Source organism: Lepisosteus oculatus, chromosome 2, assembly GCF_040954835.1.
Source record: "Lepisosteus oculatus isolate fLepOcu1 chromosome 2, fLepOcu1.hap2, whole genome shotgun sequence".
Classification (NCBI taxonomy): Eukaryota; Metazoa; Chordata; class Actinopteri; order Semionotiformes; family Lepisosteidae; genus Lepisosteus; species Lepisosteus oculatus.
The window spans coordinates 6,298,472-6,318,813 of NC_090697.1; the positions used below are offsets into that span (position 1 = coordinate 6,298,472).

Sequence of the window (20,342 nt, forward strand, 5' to 3'; positions counted from 1 at the left end):
AGATACTTGGGTAACACTGAGTGTGCAGGAACAATGTGTACACATGGCAGGTAGTACTCAGTCTGTGCTGAAATATATTGTGCTGTCAAGAAAGATTTCCTGAGACTTAGAACCCAGTAAAGAAGCATTAAAGGGCTTATCTTTGGGAAATGGCATTTCTGTACTATTTCACACAAAGCTGGCACAATGTGTGCTCTGACTGGTCAGTTGCACATTACTAGAGGCCAGATTTGTTAATGAAAAGGACATACTTGTATGTGAACATCAAATACTTCATTCAAATAATGTGTTGTCCTTGGCTTTGTTATTAGGTGTATTCTTTAAATAGACATTCAAACACAACCACATCTCAGGCTGCCTATTACAGGGCTTTCAGATTCCAGATTGGTCCCGTATTTGTCAAAGAGGTGCCAGAATGTGTTACTGCTTTGCATCTGGCGCATCTAGTATTTAGGAGGTACTAAGGTGCTTACTGTATGTATTCAAACAGTATTTTTTAATAAACATTTTTCAATCGCATTTAAGGTTTGCATGTATAATTACAGTATATCTGAACAGTGTCTGTATTTGTTAACTGCATTGATGCTGAACATAAACTGCTATCTTGGGGTATGGCTATCATTCCAATGAGCAACAAATGTAATAGTTGAAACAACTCCAGTAGCTAAAAAGTTAAATAGTTTAAGTCATGACGTATCTAAAATTGCCTGGGAGCTACAGTATAATGCCATTTTCGTGAACTGATTTTGAGATTATTTAAACTATTTTCTACACACGTCATACACAGACACAGACAGACAGATGTGTGGATGTTATACACATCTAGAGATGCGAAAAGTCACAGTACAGTTCAGTGGCAGTTTGAATTTTGTGAGAAAGAAGGCCTTTTTAAGGGAACACTAAAGATGATGCACATAATGTGTACAGTATCTCCACAATGCCCTTCCCACGAGCAGTGTTACAGAGAGTTTTATAGACTGAGCACAGCTATGGTCTGCCCCATTTTAATACCGTGAATGAGTGTTTATGACTGACCATTACCTGCATGTTAGAACCATAGAAAATACATATGAAATTATGGGCATTCCAGATAATGTTATCTCTGCTTTTCTGTTATTTCTGAAGTGTCACGTACAACAGGTGTTTAAAATGCACGCAAGCAGAGGAAAGATCCCAGACCAGGATCAGATTTCTACACACAAAGCAACAATAATGCTTCTGTAATTCCCAGAGGGCAAATCTTATCTACAGAGCAAATTAATGGCCTCAGAAGAATAATTTTCTTTCTTTTTATTATTGATTAGCTACTTTAAATATTGGAAAATATACATATTCTCCTTATTGTGTGAATGATTGTGTTTCAATGTGAAGGTTTACATTGCCACATTTTTGGGACAGTTGTACAAAACTGTACAATATTGTATTTTGTACAGTTTACAACGTGTTTAGGTCATTTTTTATTTAACACTGTTTGGCAAGTTGCATTTCTAGTAATTGTATTTTGTGTTATTCTGTTTTTATATATTTTTTTATAAATCTACAAATATTTTATAAATACAAATGTAAATGTTTTATAAATATAGTCTAAATACTGTATATACGTACAAAGCAATAGGTTCATTCTATGCTGAAAGGCAAAGAAAATAAACTCAGTGTTTTGGCTTGAATAAATATATGGTGCATACACAGTGTTTATATATTTATCCCCCTACTCCATTGCAAGTTGGCATTGTTTTGCTTAAAGGTGTCACAGTTTGACATTGCCCAACAAGTTCAACAGTACACATGTCTGTTGTCTGTGCAGTTAAAGTACACATTTTTCCGCTGTTAAAATTTCAACTCATTGGACTCCTGTTGCTGTCACTGCTGCACCTTTTTAACATGCTCCGAAGCCGTTTGTTTCAGCAGAGCACTTTAACAAAATTCAAGAGGAATTACATTATTTAACAACTTTTCTGTGTGCATGTGTCAAAGTAGCAGGCAGTCTTGTTCATAGTACATAAGAATACATTTCTGCAGAAGAAACCTGTATTGGGACACAAATAAACTTTGGCTTGTTTTCAGACTACAGAGTTTGTTTTAATTTCAGTAATGATTAATGGTAGACTTTTGGCTTTATGGATGTATAGAGAGGCACTAATGATGTGAATTGTGCAGAGCATCTAAGTGTCAATTAGATACAATTGGTAAATGTTGATGGGTTGGCACCTGCTACTGCAACCCACTAGCAGTTAGAAAAAGGATGGATGAATGTTGATGGATAAGCTACTGGAAAACTCCATTTTATCTACAGTACATTTGTTGAGATGTTCTGATCAAGTTTTTGAAAATTCTGGTCAATGCAAATTAAAGATAACTAATTAAGAAGCTGGGGTTCTTTTCATCCAAAGTAAGCTGTATTCACAACAATCAGTTGTTACTATAGTAGAACACCAGTGGAAGTTTTGAGTAAATTGTTGAGGCCCATAACATATATTGTATTTCCTGATTGTGTCTAGGATACATACAGAAAAGAATATTAAAGTATTGGCTACACCTAAAAAACAGCGACCAAAATTCCTACCACCACAAAGCCCTGCTGAGCCAAGAGCTGAGCCCAAAACAGAGCCCCCTGAGCCAGCTGGTCCTGAGGCTCACCGACCTGAGCCACACCAACACTAACCAGCCTCAGGACAGCACTGCTAGAGCACCACAACCCAGACTCAACCACATCACAGCACAGATCAAACAGCAATATCTCACACACTGGGACACACACACACAAACACAACATAAACTGGAATGCTACAGAACCTTAAACAGACAATACACACTAGCTGAATATTTGACCAAAATAAAAAATAACAAACAGAAACAGACCCTGACGAAGTACAGGCTCAGTGACCACAACCTGGCCATAGAAACTGGGCGACACAGGCAGACCTGGCTGCCCAGAGAGGACAGGCTGTGCTCCCACTGCCAGCAGGGAGAAATAGAGACAGAGGTGCACTTCCTACTGCACTGTGACAGATACTCTGGGATTAGAGAAACATTCTTCCCGAAATTCAGAAATCTAATCCCAGAGTTCCCACACCTGCCAAAACCACAACAGGTCCCAATCCTACTGGGAGAGGGAGGAGGGAACTCAGTTGATCTGGCAGCCCAGTATGTGATCTCCTGTCACAGCCTGAGGAACAGTGAGTCCGTCTCCCAATAATGCTCCAGCTGCCTACAGTATGTCAATATTATATAATATGTCTTTGTTGTAAATGTCTGTAACATGTCTGTAGATTTTATTTTACTTCTATTTTTTGTTTTGTTCTATGTTAATTTTATTATTTTTATTTGCTTTGGCAACACTGATTGTACCCATCGGTCATGCTAATAAAGCACCTTGAATTGAATTGAATTGAATATACAAGGCCGCTTAACAGCAGGATATATATTTTGCCTACATCAGTCAGTAGCATGTTGCAGTTAATTTACTGCAGTACCATGGTAGTGGACTCTGTCTCTTTAGTGGCCTTCACCACTTACAAACCAGTAGAAGTCAAGCCATCCTTTAAATGCAAAAAAAGTGCATCCATAGGCAACAATTTGAGACTAAGCTGGGTGACACATGGGGAGAGATTTCTAATATTTTGGAGAATAGTGTTGGCTAACTGTTGAAATGCAGAAAGGAAAGGGTCAGTGAGTGAAGGTACCCATTCACACTGCAGGTCAGGTTCTATAGTACAGCCGTCACCTGTAGTCTGAGACTTAGTTATGTCATTTGCTGACCAAATACTGTATAATGTGGTTCTACTGGGTGCTTTCTGTGACTGGGATTCCACAAGGGGTGACGCAAGGGGAGCTGTCTTGGCACCACTGGTGGTAGGGTCTGTAAATAGTTTGCTCAGGGTTCTTTTTTTTTATAGTGAAGAGTGAATAAAACAATCCCTGCAGCTCTCTGGGTGCCTGCAGGCTTGCTTTGACAACACTGAGTGATGTGCGTCTCATTCAGACAGTGCTGAGTCTCCTCTTCATTGCTGGAAAGCATGCTACATGTTAAAAAATTAATGAATAGAAGGACAATAACAAACCTCTGTACTTACTGCATGCCTGTGAGCTTGCAGTGTTTTCATTGACAGACGTATTGTTCCTGCAGCTGATGTTTACTCAAGTGCACGTTTCGGAGGACAGCATGCAGAGTTCTCTATCTCTCCCAGCTGTTAAACAGTTCATCGCTTTGACCTGAGCTGAATAGCTGAGTATATCAGATGTTATAAGATGGGCGATATTAAAAGAAAATAGCTGTCAATTCCAAATTCAATAGAAAATGTAGGTATTGAAATCAAAGTACATAAAAATATGACAACTGTTTAAGTTGAGTTTGCTGCCTTTTGGATTCTCTCCTCAGTGCATTAACCTAACCTGCTATTTCTGGTGTTAAATAGCTAGTAATATTCAGATTGTGATATTTTTAAAGTTTTCTTCTAAAAGAGGATTTGTCTTGATGAACAAATGTGATTAAAGATGTATTTACATGTATATCTTACTTGTTAGCAACAGTCCCTGTGAAAAAAACATTACATTAAATTTAGACAGAGTAAAGATTTGTGCATCTTTATTTTTTATCTGTATTTGCTCAAAGCTGTTGGCTTTAGGTGTGTTTTGCTCTTTTGCTACTTTCTGTGGTGTTTTTGTGGTCTGACATACCGTAGATTGCAAAGTTGAATAACCCCTTCATCTTTATTTTTTCCTGTTCAGAAAATGCTGGCACATACTTCCCAAGTGTGAAAAATGACCCTGGCAAATATTTGCAGCCCTGCTCCGATTCTGTGAAAGCCTGGCTTAGGAGCATGAAAAATGCTGGAAAGGTTCTCTTGTTGATCACCAGCTCTCACAGTGACTACTGCAGGCTCGTCTGTGACTACATTCTGGGGTGAGTGTAAAATGCCAAAGGTGCAACTACCCTAGCTCACAGTGCTGTGCCAAAGTCTTAGACGCAGTCAGGAGTTACACTACATGAATGTTAAGAGAATCAATTAATTGCTAATAAGGCTACTGCTCTTACTACTGTTTTGTCTAGTACTATAACACTGTTGACAGTTGTAAAGTTAACATTATAGCTTAGGAAGGGTAAGAAGAAACATGCTTGTTAATTGAAGTCTTCAGTTAACATTGATCATAATCTTTAAAGTCTTGATCGAAGCAGCTCAAGGTAAACTCTGCGCATCCAATATGACTCTGTCTGCTGTTGTAGTAATAGTACTACAGTAGGTCTAATATTATGACTGTTGTAATAATAATAATAATAATAATAATAATAATAATAATAATAATAATAATAATAATAGTATTATATAATAGTATATAGTAATAATCCATCACATTTGCCAGTCAAATGACTCATTGCCTCCTATTTCCCTATTTCCCATCTCTAACATCTTTTGGTTCTTCTCTATATATTATGCACACAATTAAAAAAAACTGTTTTGGTGATTCTTTTAATGTTATTGTATTGGAGCAAATATGCAAATAACCATTTCATTGCACTTGTGCATATGACAATAACCTGAACTAAAAAAAACAAATTCTGTACAATAATAAACTGTCAGGATTAACGGTTAGTTAACAATGGCTAAAAGTTCAATAGGTCGCCATAGAATTGGGTTTATATAAAGAAAGAAAACATTAAGTGGGAATGGCAGAACAATGCAAAATGTCAATGTCTTCTGCACAACAGTGCGGACATCGAAACATTCAATTTGTGTGTTAGTGAAAGGATACAAAATAAAAAATGTAGCTGGCAGCTGTCTTAATTATTGTTATAGACTGATCCAACTTGGAGTCTCTTAGCTGTGCAGTAAATTTAGAGATACCCTTGACCTCTAGGAGGAATAAAATGATTTGAAATGTGGATAAGAACTGAAGATGATCTATAGTCTTGTTTAGAAAACAAGCTACACAAACAAGAAGGCATTCAGAAAAAACATCAAAGGATGACAAACTATTGGGAGCTATGGAAAGTTACATTTATAATCGGAAAATAAATAGATGCCAAGTTTCCCATGGGAGTTCAGCAGTGTGGTTTTTTCCACAAACATTTCCTGTCAAACGGCAAGTCAGTCTTGCCTGTGTTTATTTCTCTATCCACTGTCGGAACTGTTTGTAGGACACTCTCAAAATCAATTATTTATGCAGCAGTTGGCAAGAAATGTGGTGTGCCTTTTCTGGAGAGGATTTAGTTTTAGTACACACGAAACTGGAACTTGAGGAACCAGACTTTGTTGGAGATAAATCAGGGGTCAGTGTAAGAGTCTGCTCTGCACTGAAGCCAGTGAGGCTCTGTTTACATTAAAGTGCATGTCAGACAGCGGGCCTGTTAATTATTTTTCCTTTGACCAGTAAACATATTCTTTATAGTCCTTCCACGGTGTGAGTAAAGAGCAACTGGAAGAACAATTTTTTTGCCCCTGTAAACACTGATTTTTAATTTGTCGGGGAGGAACTATTAAAGCAATAAAAGTTAGCTGTATTCCAAAGAATGATTATATTATTATTCATCATAATTTTCAGGAAAATAATATTCAGGAAAAAAATGGCAATTGCAGCTTTTTAAACAAAGTGAGCATTTTCAGTATTCTGCCAAATGTTTTTGGTCAAAAAGTTGCTACTGTCGTTTTTTCTTCTCCTCTTTTCAATATCTGCAGAAACATTTCTGAATATGAACGGGTAACTGAGCCATCTTCTGCCAAGGTCTTTCTGCAGCAGCAAGTGCTCCGATTATGACTATTATGACAATGTTTGCCTCATTTCATTGGTCATGTCGTTGTAATCCTCCATCATGATACCTGCTCTTTGACTAGTTTAATCTTAAGAGATTCAGCAAAACTGGATCAGGAAACACAGGATTTTATTCTTGAATTAGGTCTGTGCCACATTGTGTATTTTGTTAGACCCTTCTATTTAGCACTACCTTACCAGCGGGCAGAGTATTTACAGTTGCCTATTCACTTCATACCATGCAATTTTATTAACCTTAAGTGATGTTAGATACAGCCTGAGAAAAATGATAGGATAGGGTGCTTTACGGGATGGCTTGATGGAATTCTTGTTTCCTTAAGCGCACATCAAGCACACATGCTAGCAAGATGGGCTAAATGCCTTCCTCCTATCTGAACATTTTTGTTTGTACTTAACTAGTCTAAGGCTAATTAATAGGTAATGACTTGGATTTGTGGGTACTTTTTTGTGTTTTTAAAATGTAACAAAAGACCTTTGTGATGAATATGTGCTAATGTCTGTCAGGGAGAACGTCATCTGATCCGTTGACACAGAAAATCAAGGGACAAGAAACACAAAAGAGTACTTGTTGTCAATGTTTGTACATCCTGTAAAACGTTTTGATACATCTGACAAATATATTCAGATGACATTAATCCTTCAGTATGATTTGAAGTACAGTATTTCTAAATGGGATTGTACCTCATGTCTTGGTTTCAGGAAAGATTTTGAGGAACTTTTTGATGTTATCATCACAAATGCTTTGAAGCCCGGATTCTTCTCCCTTATCCCACAACAAAGGCCTTTCCGAACTCTTGGTGAGTCTTGCAAGTTTAAACCTACTCATTTTACATGCATTTCCATAAGACCTGATTTAATGTGGGTTCTGTTATATCCTATCAGTGCTTGTTAGGCTAAACTCAATTTTCTGAACCAAGGGATTTTTATCAGAAAGACTTCTTTACTTAATTTAGATCATACTGTTGTTATATGACTTCATATACAGTAGTGCGGACATTACTGTATTGTCTGTGTACGGTTGTACTGCAATTACAGGAATGTTTAATTCATTTTTCATCTAGAATTGAATAGTTTAACAACTTGTCATAATAGTAAGAGGAACATTTAGGTAGAGTCAAAGGAAATGTATTGGTGCGTTTGATGCAGCCGAATCAGCTGTAGTTTAGTCTAAAGATGAATACTGCCAACAGATCCACACTATTAAGATCACTCATATTACAATCAAGTCATAAGATCTCCCTTGAAAACTACAGCCTAGTTTGAGGTGTAGCAGGCCCTGTCACTGATAGTATGTAGACATGCCGGGGGGCTGAACAGGAGACTAGAGTCAGACCAGTTAAGGTGGTGAAGGTAGTAGGCCAGGTAGGTTCTGAGGTGCTAAGCCATGTAGAGCCTTATACAGTAGGTGAACATGAGGATTTTGAAGTCGACACTAAACGTAATAGGAAGTCAGTGCAAGGAATCCAGGACAGGAGTAATTTGATTACTTGACATGACCTGGTCAGGATTCTAGCTGCTGAATTCTGGACACTGAAGTTTGTTCAGAGTGCATTGAGATACTCCAGCGAGCAGAGCATTGCAGTAATCAATTCTAGAGAAGACAAACGTGTTGACCAGGTTTTCCACTACAGTCACAGACAACTTTAAGCTTACCAAATTAATACAAGATTCGACTTGCTGTAAATTCTTCATTTTGCAAAGGTTTAAGGTGATCTAAAAAGCAGTCCAATTGTCAAATTCTTGTTGTTTACAATAGGCTGTTTTTTTATTACATTGTCTGTACAATTGCATTACAAACATTCTTCTTAATAAGAAAATAATACAATGTAAAGAAGTCTCTTCTATAGCTCCAGTACTTCAAAAAGTAGTACAAGTGGAGTTACTGTGTAACATAGTTTACCCTAAAGTTAGCTACATTTGTGACCTTTCAAACTATTCTTTTGTACAGTATGTGAAGGTTTAGTGTATTCAGTGTGTTCCATTTATGTTATCTAAATCATGTCACAAAGCATTGCCATATTTTTCACCAAGTTAACATCTGCAGGTGTATTTATATCATATCATTTTTTCCTAACTTGTGTTTCCAGGTCACCTAAACCTAAAAAAAATGTCTGAATATATTAAACAATTTATATTGAATGTACGTTCTAAGGGAATTTACAAAGACATGCATTTATTTAAGTCAATTTAACCACTTTATTATACTGATTATACACACTCACAGTTACTATACACTGCACTAGGACTGGAGTACAGCTGGCCCCTTCCTAGTGTAGTTTCTACTTTTCGCCATGGACAAAGCTTGCGCCAGCGACAAAGCTGTACACTCAAACCTCTGTTTAGCAGTTAGGATCTGCCGTATTACAACCCCTTGACAAGACATAGAAGAACAGAGGACTTTGCCTGTTTTGATGGCATCTGTTTGAAAAGAGACTGAATAGGTGGACCAGTGGAGCAGATATTAGATGATGAGCAGAAATCTTTAGAAAAAATGCTTCAGTACTATCTTCACCAGCATATTGATTGCTGACAGTTTTACAAAGCACGGCTAGTACTTTCAGTTGAGGAACTGGTTGTATTGAGCAAAGACAACCAAATCTTATTGTTTAGTAAGTACCTATCACACAGTTAGCAATAATGAAGTGTACATTGAATGAATTTAGTTTTTTTTTTCTCTAGCACTACATTACAAATCCCTAAGATGTCTTTGGGAATTGATGGTTGTAATAGCTTAATTTGTAACTCTTAATGGTACATTTATTTTTTATTTGTCTGATGTAAAGTCAAGTATTGGGATTCTTAGAGGCCCTAGAGGTTCACCAAGCAAAATGATTGTACTAAATCAAAATTAACAGCTCGGGACTAAACCGAGAGCTGTCGCAACTTTTGACTCTTAAACCCATAATTAGTGCTTGCTGGCAGCTGGCGTCTTTCAAACGTGTCCAGGCGTCTTAACTGGTGAGATGAAATAATGTCTGCATCCCTCTAAAATCAAGATGATGTAGAAAAGCCAGTTTATAACTATTCTCAAAACTGCATTTTAGCTTCAATCAAAAGAGATGGTTCACTTTCAAGCACAAGCTGTGAAACAACAATGCGCACATCTTCAGTTGACTGATATATGTATGAGTAAGATATCAATTAGGGTTGGCTTATTTGCTGACTCAGTTGATTCTAGTTTTAGATTTTTTTATCATTTGTATAAGAATAGATTACGATGAGATGTGCAGTAGATCCTTATCTGACTGATATTCCCCAGAATGCTGTAATAAATGATCTGTTACCCTCTCAGCTCTGAGGAGATGATTGGTCAGGTGATTAGTTTAAAAATCAGGAAGGGATGTTTCAGTTTTGGCTTGATTTGCCACCGAGGGACAGAGGCAGGTCATCTTTGTGCAGCGTTCAGCAGAGGGAAGGAAGCAACCGGGAACCTCTGAGTAATTTTGTTTCCTGAAAAGTCTCCAAGAGAGGCTTGAAGAGTTGTTCCTGGAAGAGTTTTTAGTGAAGACTGTTTTGCAGCCAGTAAAATGATTAGCAGCCTGCTTATTCTTAGACAGGGATTTTTAAAATAAGTTTGAAGGCTCAAGGAAGAGCTAGGCTTTTGTTTTGTAATTTTCTGGTGTACTTTTCCTGCACTGTAAAAAAAAAAAAGCACAGATTTTCTGTATATTACAGCTGCATGTTTCCTGGGCCCATCTCATCTATTTAAAAGGTCCTGTTAAGTCAGTGAGGTATACCAGCAGTGTACCAGAGAGGTTTAATATCTGAATGTGATGTGATAGTGTCTTGGAAATATTGCAGTATAAAACATGATGACAAAAAAAGGGTTACTTAAGTTCTTAAAAATAAAATGCAATACTATTTACGGTATGTGAAATTTGAGATGACTCAGCAGTGACTACGGAAGAAGGGATAGCAGGGGTGTAAGACTAAGGGAATGTGGTCTCAGCAGTGAAAAACAGATATAGACAGCTGAAGCAGAACAATCACAGTTTCCAAAGGGGGGTATTTCCGAAATAAATATCCCAGGAGATCCTGAAGGAATTACTGCAATACAGATCTTTAAGTTATGAGTCAAAGAGCTGTTGTAGTAGAATAATAAGTGCTGTACTGCGATATTGTGAGAGATAGAAGTTGAAAAAATAATCCAGACAAACCAATTGCTAGGAATCAAGCAGGGTAAGGACAAGAACAGATTCTCAGGTACTGCACGTGTGTAGCAAAATAAAGTCTGAAAATAGTAACCAGATGAAATCCAATACGTTTTGGTGCATGCAGGTACAAGACAAACCTCCCTGGCAGTGGAAAAAAAGAAATTTGTCTCTCTGCCATCACCTGCATGTTGACATCTATAGTCGTAGAAAGAAAGGAAAAAATGTGATGAATCAAAGTGAAAATGAATGCACAGGATTCAGTGTTAATTTTAATTTCTTTGGGTTTTTTTTAAAGCATTCTGTCCCTTTCACTCTAATGTGATTAAAAAATAAGTAGAGGTTAGAGGGAGAGTTGCCAGACTGACACTCTGGGTCCTGAGGGATGGACTGAAAAAGATTTTGGGATCATTTAGTGATAAAAAAAAACAACTTCAGGGGCTGACTGCTCTCCTCTCGACTGTAACCCTTCATACATTCCAGTGGCATCATACCATGACTCCTTTCTGTAAACAGCTGGGCCATGCACTCTGAGTAACTGCATACTTCCCATTCCAGTTTCTACATCACAACAACTGCTGCCATTTTTTTTTCTTTTTCTGCTAAAATATGTATTATATACATAACCCCAAAATGAACTTCATCGAGCCTGTACTGAGGGAAAGATGTCAGACACTGAAGTGAAGGGTCCATTGCTTATATGTACAGTACAACTGAAATTGACTTTGTTCAGGTTATTGCTTTTTTTTTACTCCCATATATATTACAATTTCAAGGAAAAAAAATAGTATGTCTAACAGAACATGGGTATAGTGACTTACTACAGGGGCAGATATCAAATTTATAGGAATAATGTATGAATGACAGTACAATTCATAACCTTTTTCTTGCTTATAAAGAAAAATAAATAGATTTATCACCTTGGTCCATGGAGTACTGGACTAAAAGGCCAGCAATACAGAATTATGTTTTTCATTTTTAAACATTAGCTGATTATTTTTAATATTTTACATATATTGTGACACCACGTGGGCTTGTGCACAGGAGTGCCCAGGCTAACGCTACACCATGCCTAACAAAAGTGTTCACCCCATTTCGGTGATGTCCCATTTTGTTGAATTACATAAGATGGATGCACTTTTTTTAAGTAAATATTTTTACTCTTTACTTTAATACACAAAAATGAACAGTTTTAAGAGTGAATTACCCTGAAACTCACAACTGGCACCCCACTGAAGCTCAGCAGGTGCGATCCTGGCCATTAGCTGGATGGGAGACTTCCCGGGAAAGCCATTTGCCAGCACCAGAGTAAACCAACTTTCAATGTCCCATGGTGCCACACTTGGTTGGTTGCTTCATTTTTTTCCCGTTTGGTGCTGTACTTAACAGAGAATCACCTAGCCAGATGTCAGATGCAAACTGACCTCAGATGCCTTTGCGTCTTGATATTTAAATTGTCACATAACCAACTTCCACCAGTCAGGTGACTAAGGGCAAAAGGTCATTCCCCCACTGCTTTCTGGGCAATGTAGTTCAGACAAAATCTGCCACCTTTTCTGAATTTACCAAATTGTTACAATATATTTGTATTTACATATTGTTGAATCAGTAGTGTTCTGTCAGAACTAGCAGAAGAGCAAAATCTCACTTCATCTTAATTTTCAGTTTACTGTATATACAGACCATGAAAGCTGTGCCTCTCAAACCCTTTGGCTTTTGGGGTATTAAGCAGGAGGTGTCGGAAGAGTTACCACAAAGATGACAAGCATTCATAGCGATGTAGTTTTTTGGTTATTTGATGTCGACTCTTCCTGTCATTGTAAAACAGAATTCACCATTGTTCACCTGAGCTTAGACCATTGTGAGACAGGTTAATTTTACCCACTGATCACAATAATTATCCTGCTATGGATGTAAAGTGCCCCAGTTTAAGACATCTGGGTCTGTTTGGCTGAGAAACCAATGCTGAAAAGTTCTCATCTTTGGGATTATGACTGAACTCATCTCTCATCAGAATGGGACTGGTGTGAATATGCCATTGAGCTCTAAACTCATCTTGGTCTGCACTTGGTTGGGGTTATTTGTGAGGGTGGAAAGGGGTTCAGCTTTATTTCATTTAAATTTGGGAATTTGAAGTCAAATGCTCTCACTAACTTTTGGGACTTTTTTTTAATTAGCCTTCCCCTTTAATTGAAATTTACACACTTTTATTTTTGTGAACCTCAAGTTCTTTTGATGATATGCTTTGGGCCTTTTGAGTATTTTATCCTGTAAATAATGTAAAACAAATTTCACCATTTTATGATGAGTCCCATCTCTCATTTCCCACTTCATGAAAATCTTACACATCATGAGGAATCCAGCTGGCATTTAACACTGTCAATGTTATCTAATAGTCAAATAAGATTAATGAATGTTCCAAAGTAATTGCTATTAATAAATACAGACTAACTGCAGCTATTTTTTGTCAAATATATAATAGTCATTTTAAATACTGCTTTAAAGACTACTTTAGGAACAAATGAGTACATACACAGATTGCGGTTTCAGTCGTTTTTTAACTTTATAAGTTAAGTGATTTAAAGAGATTTGTTGGTTTTCACTGGAGTACGTGATATTTTTTAGATTAATTGTTTTACAAACGCAACCCCTCCATTTGTCTTAGTTTTACCTCCTGTTAAATGTCGCCTTGTTTGTTCTCTGGTGGCAGTGGATGACGAGGAGGACAGTGAGGGCCTTCCAGCGCTGGACAAGCCCGGCTGGTACTCGCAAGGGAACTGGCCTCATCTCCATGAACTGCTGAAGACAATGACAGGAAAATCGGAGCCAAAGGTACAGAACGAAAGACTATTTTTCAACTGCCAGTTATCCCCCAAATCTGTGGCTCATAGTGAAAAGCCAAACATTTGTTCCTCACTGCTTTTTAGAAGTGTGCCTTTTGATGTGGTGCATTTTTCATTGGCTGGAGAGTTTCTTTAATTTCATTAGTTGGCAAAAAGCACTTCGTATATCTCCACAAAGTAATGCCAAATTTAGCTGACCTTTTAATTGACTCATCAGTGTGTTTGAGGTGAAGTTTGTCTGTGTATATTAAATCTTGTTGGGTGACACGGTAGAGTGGAGGGTCGCCCTGCAGCCCCACTGTCCATCCTGGTTCGATTCTACACTGTAGCACTTTCTATTTGGAGTTTGAATGGTCCCCTGCGTTCGCCTGTGTTTTCACTTCTTCTGCCAGTTTCCTTCTCCAAAGTCGCACTGGCTTGATTAACAGGTGACCCTAAATGTGCCGTTTAAGACCTGCGATAGACTGGCGTCTCCATCCATGTTGTAGTCCCGCCTTCCTCCCTGTGCTCAAGGGTTCTCCTGGAACTCTCTCTCAAGCTGACTCCAGCCTGGAGCAGATTTAGGGTTCGGTGTTGCCCCTCAATCAGGAGTAAAATAGATACTAGGCAACAGTCAACCATTTCATACCTTGCCATAGCTGTATAACAAAACAACAAAAATACATGAAAGAAAATCTTTCCTTTTTGTTAAAAGCAGGCACTTTCAATACTCAGATATTGTAATGCAATCCAAAATATGGAAGTGATACTGTACATACCCTTGATATTAAATGACATGTGTTGAATAAACAGAGATTCCAATTCAAAGGGGGATCTGCACCGGCCTACACCGGCTTGCAAAATTAATTTAAAGGTTAATTCCTTTTTAAATTTAAATTCCACGCTGAAATTAACTTCAGCTCCCACTGATGGTTTTGTTCTTAGCTGTGTGTTATTTAACTTATTGCTGCTGCCACTGTTCTGTGTTTAGCTTTTTGGTGTTTCCTTAATGTCTCTGTATCGGAGCATACCTGCAAATAAGCTTTTCGTTGTGCGTATGACAATAAACTGACCTGAACTGAAAAGTCAAAAGAAAGAACACTACAGTTGAGCACTTCTGCCTTCTTCAGCTGGCAGGCATGTCAAACCCAGAAGACTGAAGGCTCAACCATCGAAATGTTGTCTTTCTTCTCTCTACTTTTGAGATTAACATTCACTTGTTCTTTTGCAAACAAAGAAAAGGATTGAGAGACCTAACTCCACATTTACACTAAAGGGCCCTGTTTCATGAAAAGCATCAGACAAATACAACTTAGAAAGGGTAACTAGTTACAGGTGTGAAGTATTTAAAAACATAAAGACTAAGACATTCTACAACAGTAGTATTTGCTCTCTATGCTGTACTAATTATGGAAGAGTCCTACTCGTGGTTCGTGTGACTCAGAGGACATTCACACTCGCAACACTGTGATGAATTACACCTTTGTGAACTATATGCACATCTGCGAAGGCTTTTTTTCATGGGCTCTAGTGCCAAGTCCATGGTTCAGCCTAGAGCCCAAGAGCTCAGAAGTTAACAGTGCTAGCCTCCATGCTACTACACCACCCTGATTAATGTTTTTTTTTCATACACAGTTAGCAATGTTATATGATAGTGCAGTTAAATGATAGTTCCTTGTAAAAATCCAACTTTATCATTTAGGCTCAAATACAGTTTCAGCAGTGTGCTGTGCAGTCCAGGTTGGTGTTTCAGTTCCGACACCCTCAAGGGTTTCCAGTGCAGTGACTACCAGACAGAAAGCACCTGCTTGGAAGCACAGCTAAAGTTAACAAAAAAAAACTGCTCATCCACTGTCCACATCTCACAATGAGCTGCACTAACTACTGTTGGCAAAGCGGTCCCATATCTCCATAGACACGTTCATCTAGTGGAACTGAAACCGCTAAATATTGTAGCTGTAATCGTTGCTGAATATGGAGTGACCTATGATTAGGGGTATTCTCTAATATGTAGCATAGTATGTTCTGTATTGTATGTATGCTGCTCTGAATTTTTGCACACCTTTTATCCTTGGCATAAGAGAAGAGAAATACTGAAGGGGTGCAGAGATGGCAAAGGTAAAGAGCACTTTAACTTTTCTGTATCTGGCAGACGTAGAGTCAGACTTTAGGCTGTTGGCTGGCTGTTGGACTGTGTGATGAAGCACAGAATCCACACAGCAGCTTAAGGGCCTGTAAATAAAGACGTCACTTAAAGGGCACCTAGGGAAATTTGCTATCCACATATTTTCTTAGCCAGTGAATGCGGTCAGTGTTTGCTGACATGTCTAAAAATGCTACATGAAAAGCAGAGCTGGCCTGCACTTGAACAAGCTTCAGTGAACTCTCTTGAGTTGGCTTTCAGCTGTAATGTTTTTAGTTCTCTTAGTTTTTAGTACTTTTACATTTGAATGTGAATTAAATAAGTTAGGCATGTTTTAGTTGGGTTTTTTTAACGACAACAGGCAACAACTATCTTTCTTTCGGAAGGTGGTTGTCAGTCATTTGTTAAGTGTTACTCATAAATAAAACATGAGCCTACTGTACAGCTTACTCCTAAGTATTATCTTTGCCGTGACATCATCGATTTGTGCTCAATGGATCAGAATACCATAACCTTGACACAATTATCTCATTCGTATTGCTTATGTTGCCAATAGATAAGTATAGATACAGAAGCTACTATTGGCTATTCAGTTATGAAATGTAAATATTTCCCCTGCAATGCCCATATAAACAAACACCCCTGAAGACTACTTATTTTTGTGCTTGACCAGGATTTGGATATCTAAAGATAATTATCTAGTCTTATTCTCTGCATTAGAGTGGAACTACACAGCTGTAAAGCTGATCTCTTTTCCTTTTGGGACATAATTTTAAGGACTGTGATAGAAAATGAGGCAAGATAGTAGAAGGGTTGTACTATAGGTCAAAGGTGTTGGAAGCTTTATCATGATAATAATTTGTAGTCCTAGATCTATAGGGATATTGGGATTGGAATTTGTAGTTTACATCAAACAAATTAAGTACAGCTGTCTCCTTTTGCACTGTATCTGAGTTTGGTCTTTTATTTAAGACTGGTCTGGTGTTTTGAGACCAATAGTTTAGAAGCCAAAAATAGATAAAAGAGAACCAAAAATTGTAAAGGTATCTGTAGTCTAAAGGTATAAGGAAAAAAAGACCTCATACAGATCAAGTAAAACTGTTTAAATGTTGCTTTAGGTTAGCAAAGGGATTAACCCTCTGTCTATTTACACAAAACCTACAGAAATACTAGATCCTAGTTAGGAACTCCAGAGGGAGTTAAGCATTTGCGTTTGTTTTTTAATACCATTCCAGCACTAAAAAAAAAATGAACTGCCTGTGGCAAACCACAGTTGTAAACAAAACCAACTCAAAATTCCAGTACTGTTGTCTAAACTCTGTCATAAATGAAGAGGGGTTGTTCTCAGCCTCATCCTGGAGGAACACTGCCTCTTCTGTCAAATTCTTAATCACAGGCCGATCGTTTATAGTTTCTATTTGTCAATTTTATTTTAACTCTTAACCAAATGGGACATTGGAGCCCTGTGCCAATTACTTAGTTTCAGAAAAAGCTGCATGGCCCGAAATATAACCGCTTAGATCTCTGCGGAAGAATTAAATGTAATAGCAAGCAAATTGAGAGAAGGCTGTGTAAAGTCCTGTATGGTAAAGTTGTTGGAAGGAAGTAACTGTTGAAGTAGGGCATGTTTAATGCAGGACTGACCAAAGAAACCAGTTAAATAAAACTCTAAACATGCAAACGTGCAGATCTATGAATCAATTAAGTGAAGTCAGTTTGCACTGGAGTTTCAGAGCTCTGCCATGACCAAAATTGGGAACCACCATGCTACGACCAGGAGTCTTCAATCTGATCTCGAAGTGTCAGTGTGCCAACACGTTTTCAGTCCAGGTGATGGCTTACGAATCAACTCATTACTGTCTGAATTGGACGAATTCAACAGCTTTTCTGAGCTCTTTGGGTGCCGCTGCTTTACTACTCTAGGACCTTCTGCAAACCTACAGACAGGCTGTCCCTTTAGGACAAGGATTGGACTGTCTTGTGCTGGAGGATGAAATGGAAAGGTGTGGCTGTATATACAGTCTCAGTAAATGGAACCATTCATACTGTCAGAGTTTTATTCCAAAACATAATTGCATTTATTGTGAATACAGAAAAAAAACAGCCCCAGAAAATGTATTTTCTTCACAAGTTAAAAATGTGTGAGCTTTGTCATGGATTTGTACGAAGTTTGAAGAGGCTGTGTCCAGATGGAATTAATCATGTTCCTTTGTGGTTTGTGTCTCAGGGCATAAGCTTCAGATATTTCTGTTGTAGCCATAAGACAACTGCTTTTTTCACATGATTTATCGTGTTGTGGCCAGAAAATGATTTGTCATGCACACGCCTTACTTATCTCTTGGTGGCAACAAAGTCAAGATGTAAATATTTTTCCATATGTCCGCTCCTGGGCTTTGTAGGATAGTTTCTGTTTAGACCGTCATCCTTGTTTATTATGGTAAAAAGTGAACTTCATGTTGAAATCTTCAAAATGATCAGCATCGTCTTGTATAAACAGAGATAAGACTTTTAAAAGATTAACTGTACCACAACCCATTACACAATATTTAAACAGTCTTTTTACATCAGGAACTGCGTATTCATATAATTTTGAGAAGCAGGGCATATTATTTCTTGGTACTACAACAGAATATTCCAACTTCTCTGTTTCATAAAAACATAAGGTTACAAACGCGGGGCTTTGTCCCATCTGGATCAGGATAACTCACTGTCCATCGCTTTATTCTCATAATGTTAAGGCCTGTGGTCTGTGTTACTGTGTATTTGACTGTACCCAACAAAGTGTGCTGTGTCATTTCCCACAGCCATCACCATCTCGACAGCAGTGCTATTAAAATCTATATTGTCCTCAGGGATGTTCTTTCCTAGATTTGCAGTCGCCAGTAATTTAACACGGTTTGCTTTTTAAATGGTTTTTCCCCTCAGAGAAGAGCAAGGAACAGACTCATCCCAACATGCCCAGCCTTTGTCATTTGAAACCTAGCTTTGAGCTTTACAGTATCTTGTAAAAAAGTTAGCACCGATTACAAAAGTCAAATACCTCAAAACCACAACCCATCAAGTCCTATGGGTTATGCTTTTGAGGGACAAGAGTGATACCCTGGATGTCTTCACTCCACACAACGCCTGTGGCTTCCAGTCATTTGTCTTATCATTTCTGACAGCCCTGCAGATTCGTCGATTGAGCTGCACAACAAGCGAGTATCAGTACTGATTGAGGCATTTAGGTCATTCTTTTAAGATGATGTTAGGTATGAATGTAAAAAACAAACTTTGCTGGATGCTTGTCACATGTTGTCATTATTGGCTCCTGCCATGTTCTCTGTTTTAATATCCGAAAGTGCGAATAATCCGAAGTGGGGAAAAAAATGTAAAATGAATTCGTGTAACCACTATTGCACTGGTTTAAAAAAAGCTGTCCTCTGTGTTAGTCAATGCAAACATATAGTGTAAATGTTGTGGTTCGTTGAGAAAGCGGGCAGGCAAAAAAGTCCATCGCTTTTAGAAAAGGAAGCTTTAAGTTAAAAATTTTAAGCTTTTCAAGTTAAAAATTCCAATTAGATATGACAGTCTCCGTCTACAGTATAATTCCAAGCAAAGGGTATGTCTCTTTTCACATAGAACGTGAATGGTTGGGGAACTGTAACTGGATTCTTATGTTAGAATGTTACGTCCTGATTAATGTATTCGTTACTGTAACAGTAAGTTTGTTAAATTAAATATGTTTTAGAGTATAGAGTGTGTATCTAGACTTTTTATATTGCTTCTTTTCATTTCTCTTACCAATCTTTTAAGGGGCCACAGACAGTGGGGAACACATTTCTCTGTTCAGACTTTCTCTGTTCTCGGAACAGACTGTCTTCTGTTTTCTTCATGTACTCAGTATGTTTGGACAAGGGGTGCATCAGCAGTAATTGTGAAAGAAGCACACAAATAAGACCACATGTCTTGGACATCATGGAGTGCTCAGAGTAGAGTACACTCCAGCAGTGAGCCAGGGATCAGACCAGAGTTGGCTTGAAGGGGGCTGGGGAGAATGTGCTTTCTCTGACTTGTTCCTCTGGGGGGCGGCTTCCTGCTGTGTCTACAGTATATCCAGACATAAAGGCAGTGAGAAGCGATTGTGGTGGAAGAGAGAAGCAGTCAAGCTCAGTGCAGCATTCTTCGATTTATTCAAGGCTTTGGGTTTGACTGCATAAGTTATAAAGTTTTTTTATTAACATGAAGCTATAATACAATCACCATCTGTGTATTAAATACTTTCTTCCAATTTTTCCTTTGTTGTTTTAGTCAATTTATGTTTGTATGTTTTATGATTATTATTTTATTTTAACTAGTTGCTCACTTTTGACTTATTTTATTGTGAGGTTTAGATTCTGTTATTTAAGCTTGCTTCGATCAAATGTGTCAAGTCATTTCGGAATTAAAATAGTAAATACTCTATATGTATAATTTATA

At 37.9% G+C, this 20,342-nt stretch overlaps 1 protein-coding gene across 1 annotated transcript in view; it reads left to right on the top strand.

Moving 5' to 3' along the window:
* The window catches only part of nt5dc1 (5'-nucleotidase domain containing 1), a 107,886-nt gene that overhangs the window by 72,239 nt on the left and 15,305 nt on the right, over positions 1-20,342 (top strand). Inside the window, exons 7-9 of the mRNA XM_069196271.1 lie at positions 4,729-4,903; positions 7,468-7,565; positions 13,630-13,751. Coding sequence (XP_069052372.1) covers positions 4,729-4,903; positions 7,468-7,565; positions 13,630-13,751 — 395 coding nt within the window. The remainder of the gene's footprint in view (positions 1-4,728; positions 4,904-7,467; positions 7,566-13,629; positions 13,752-20,342) is intronic.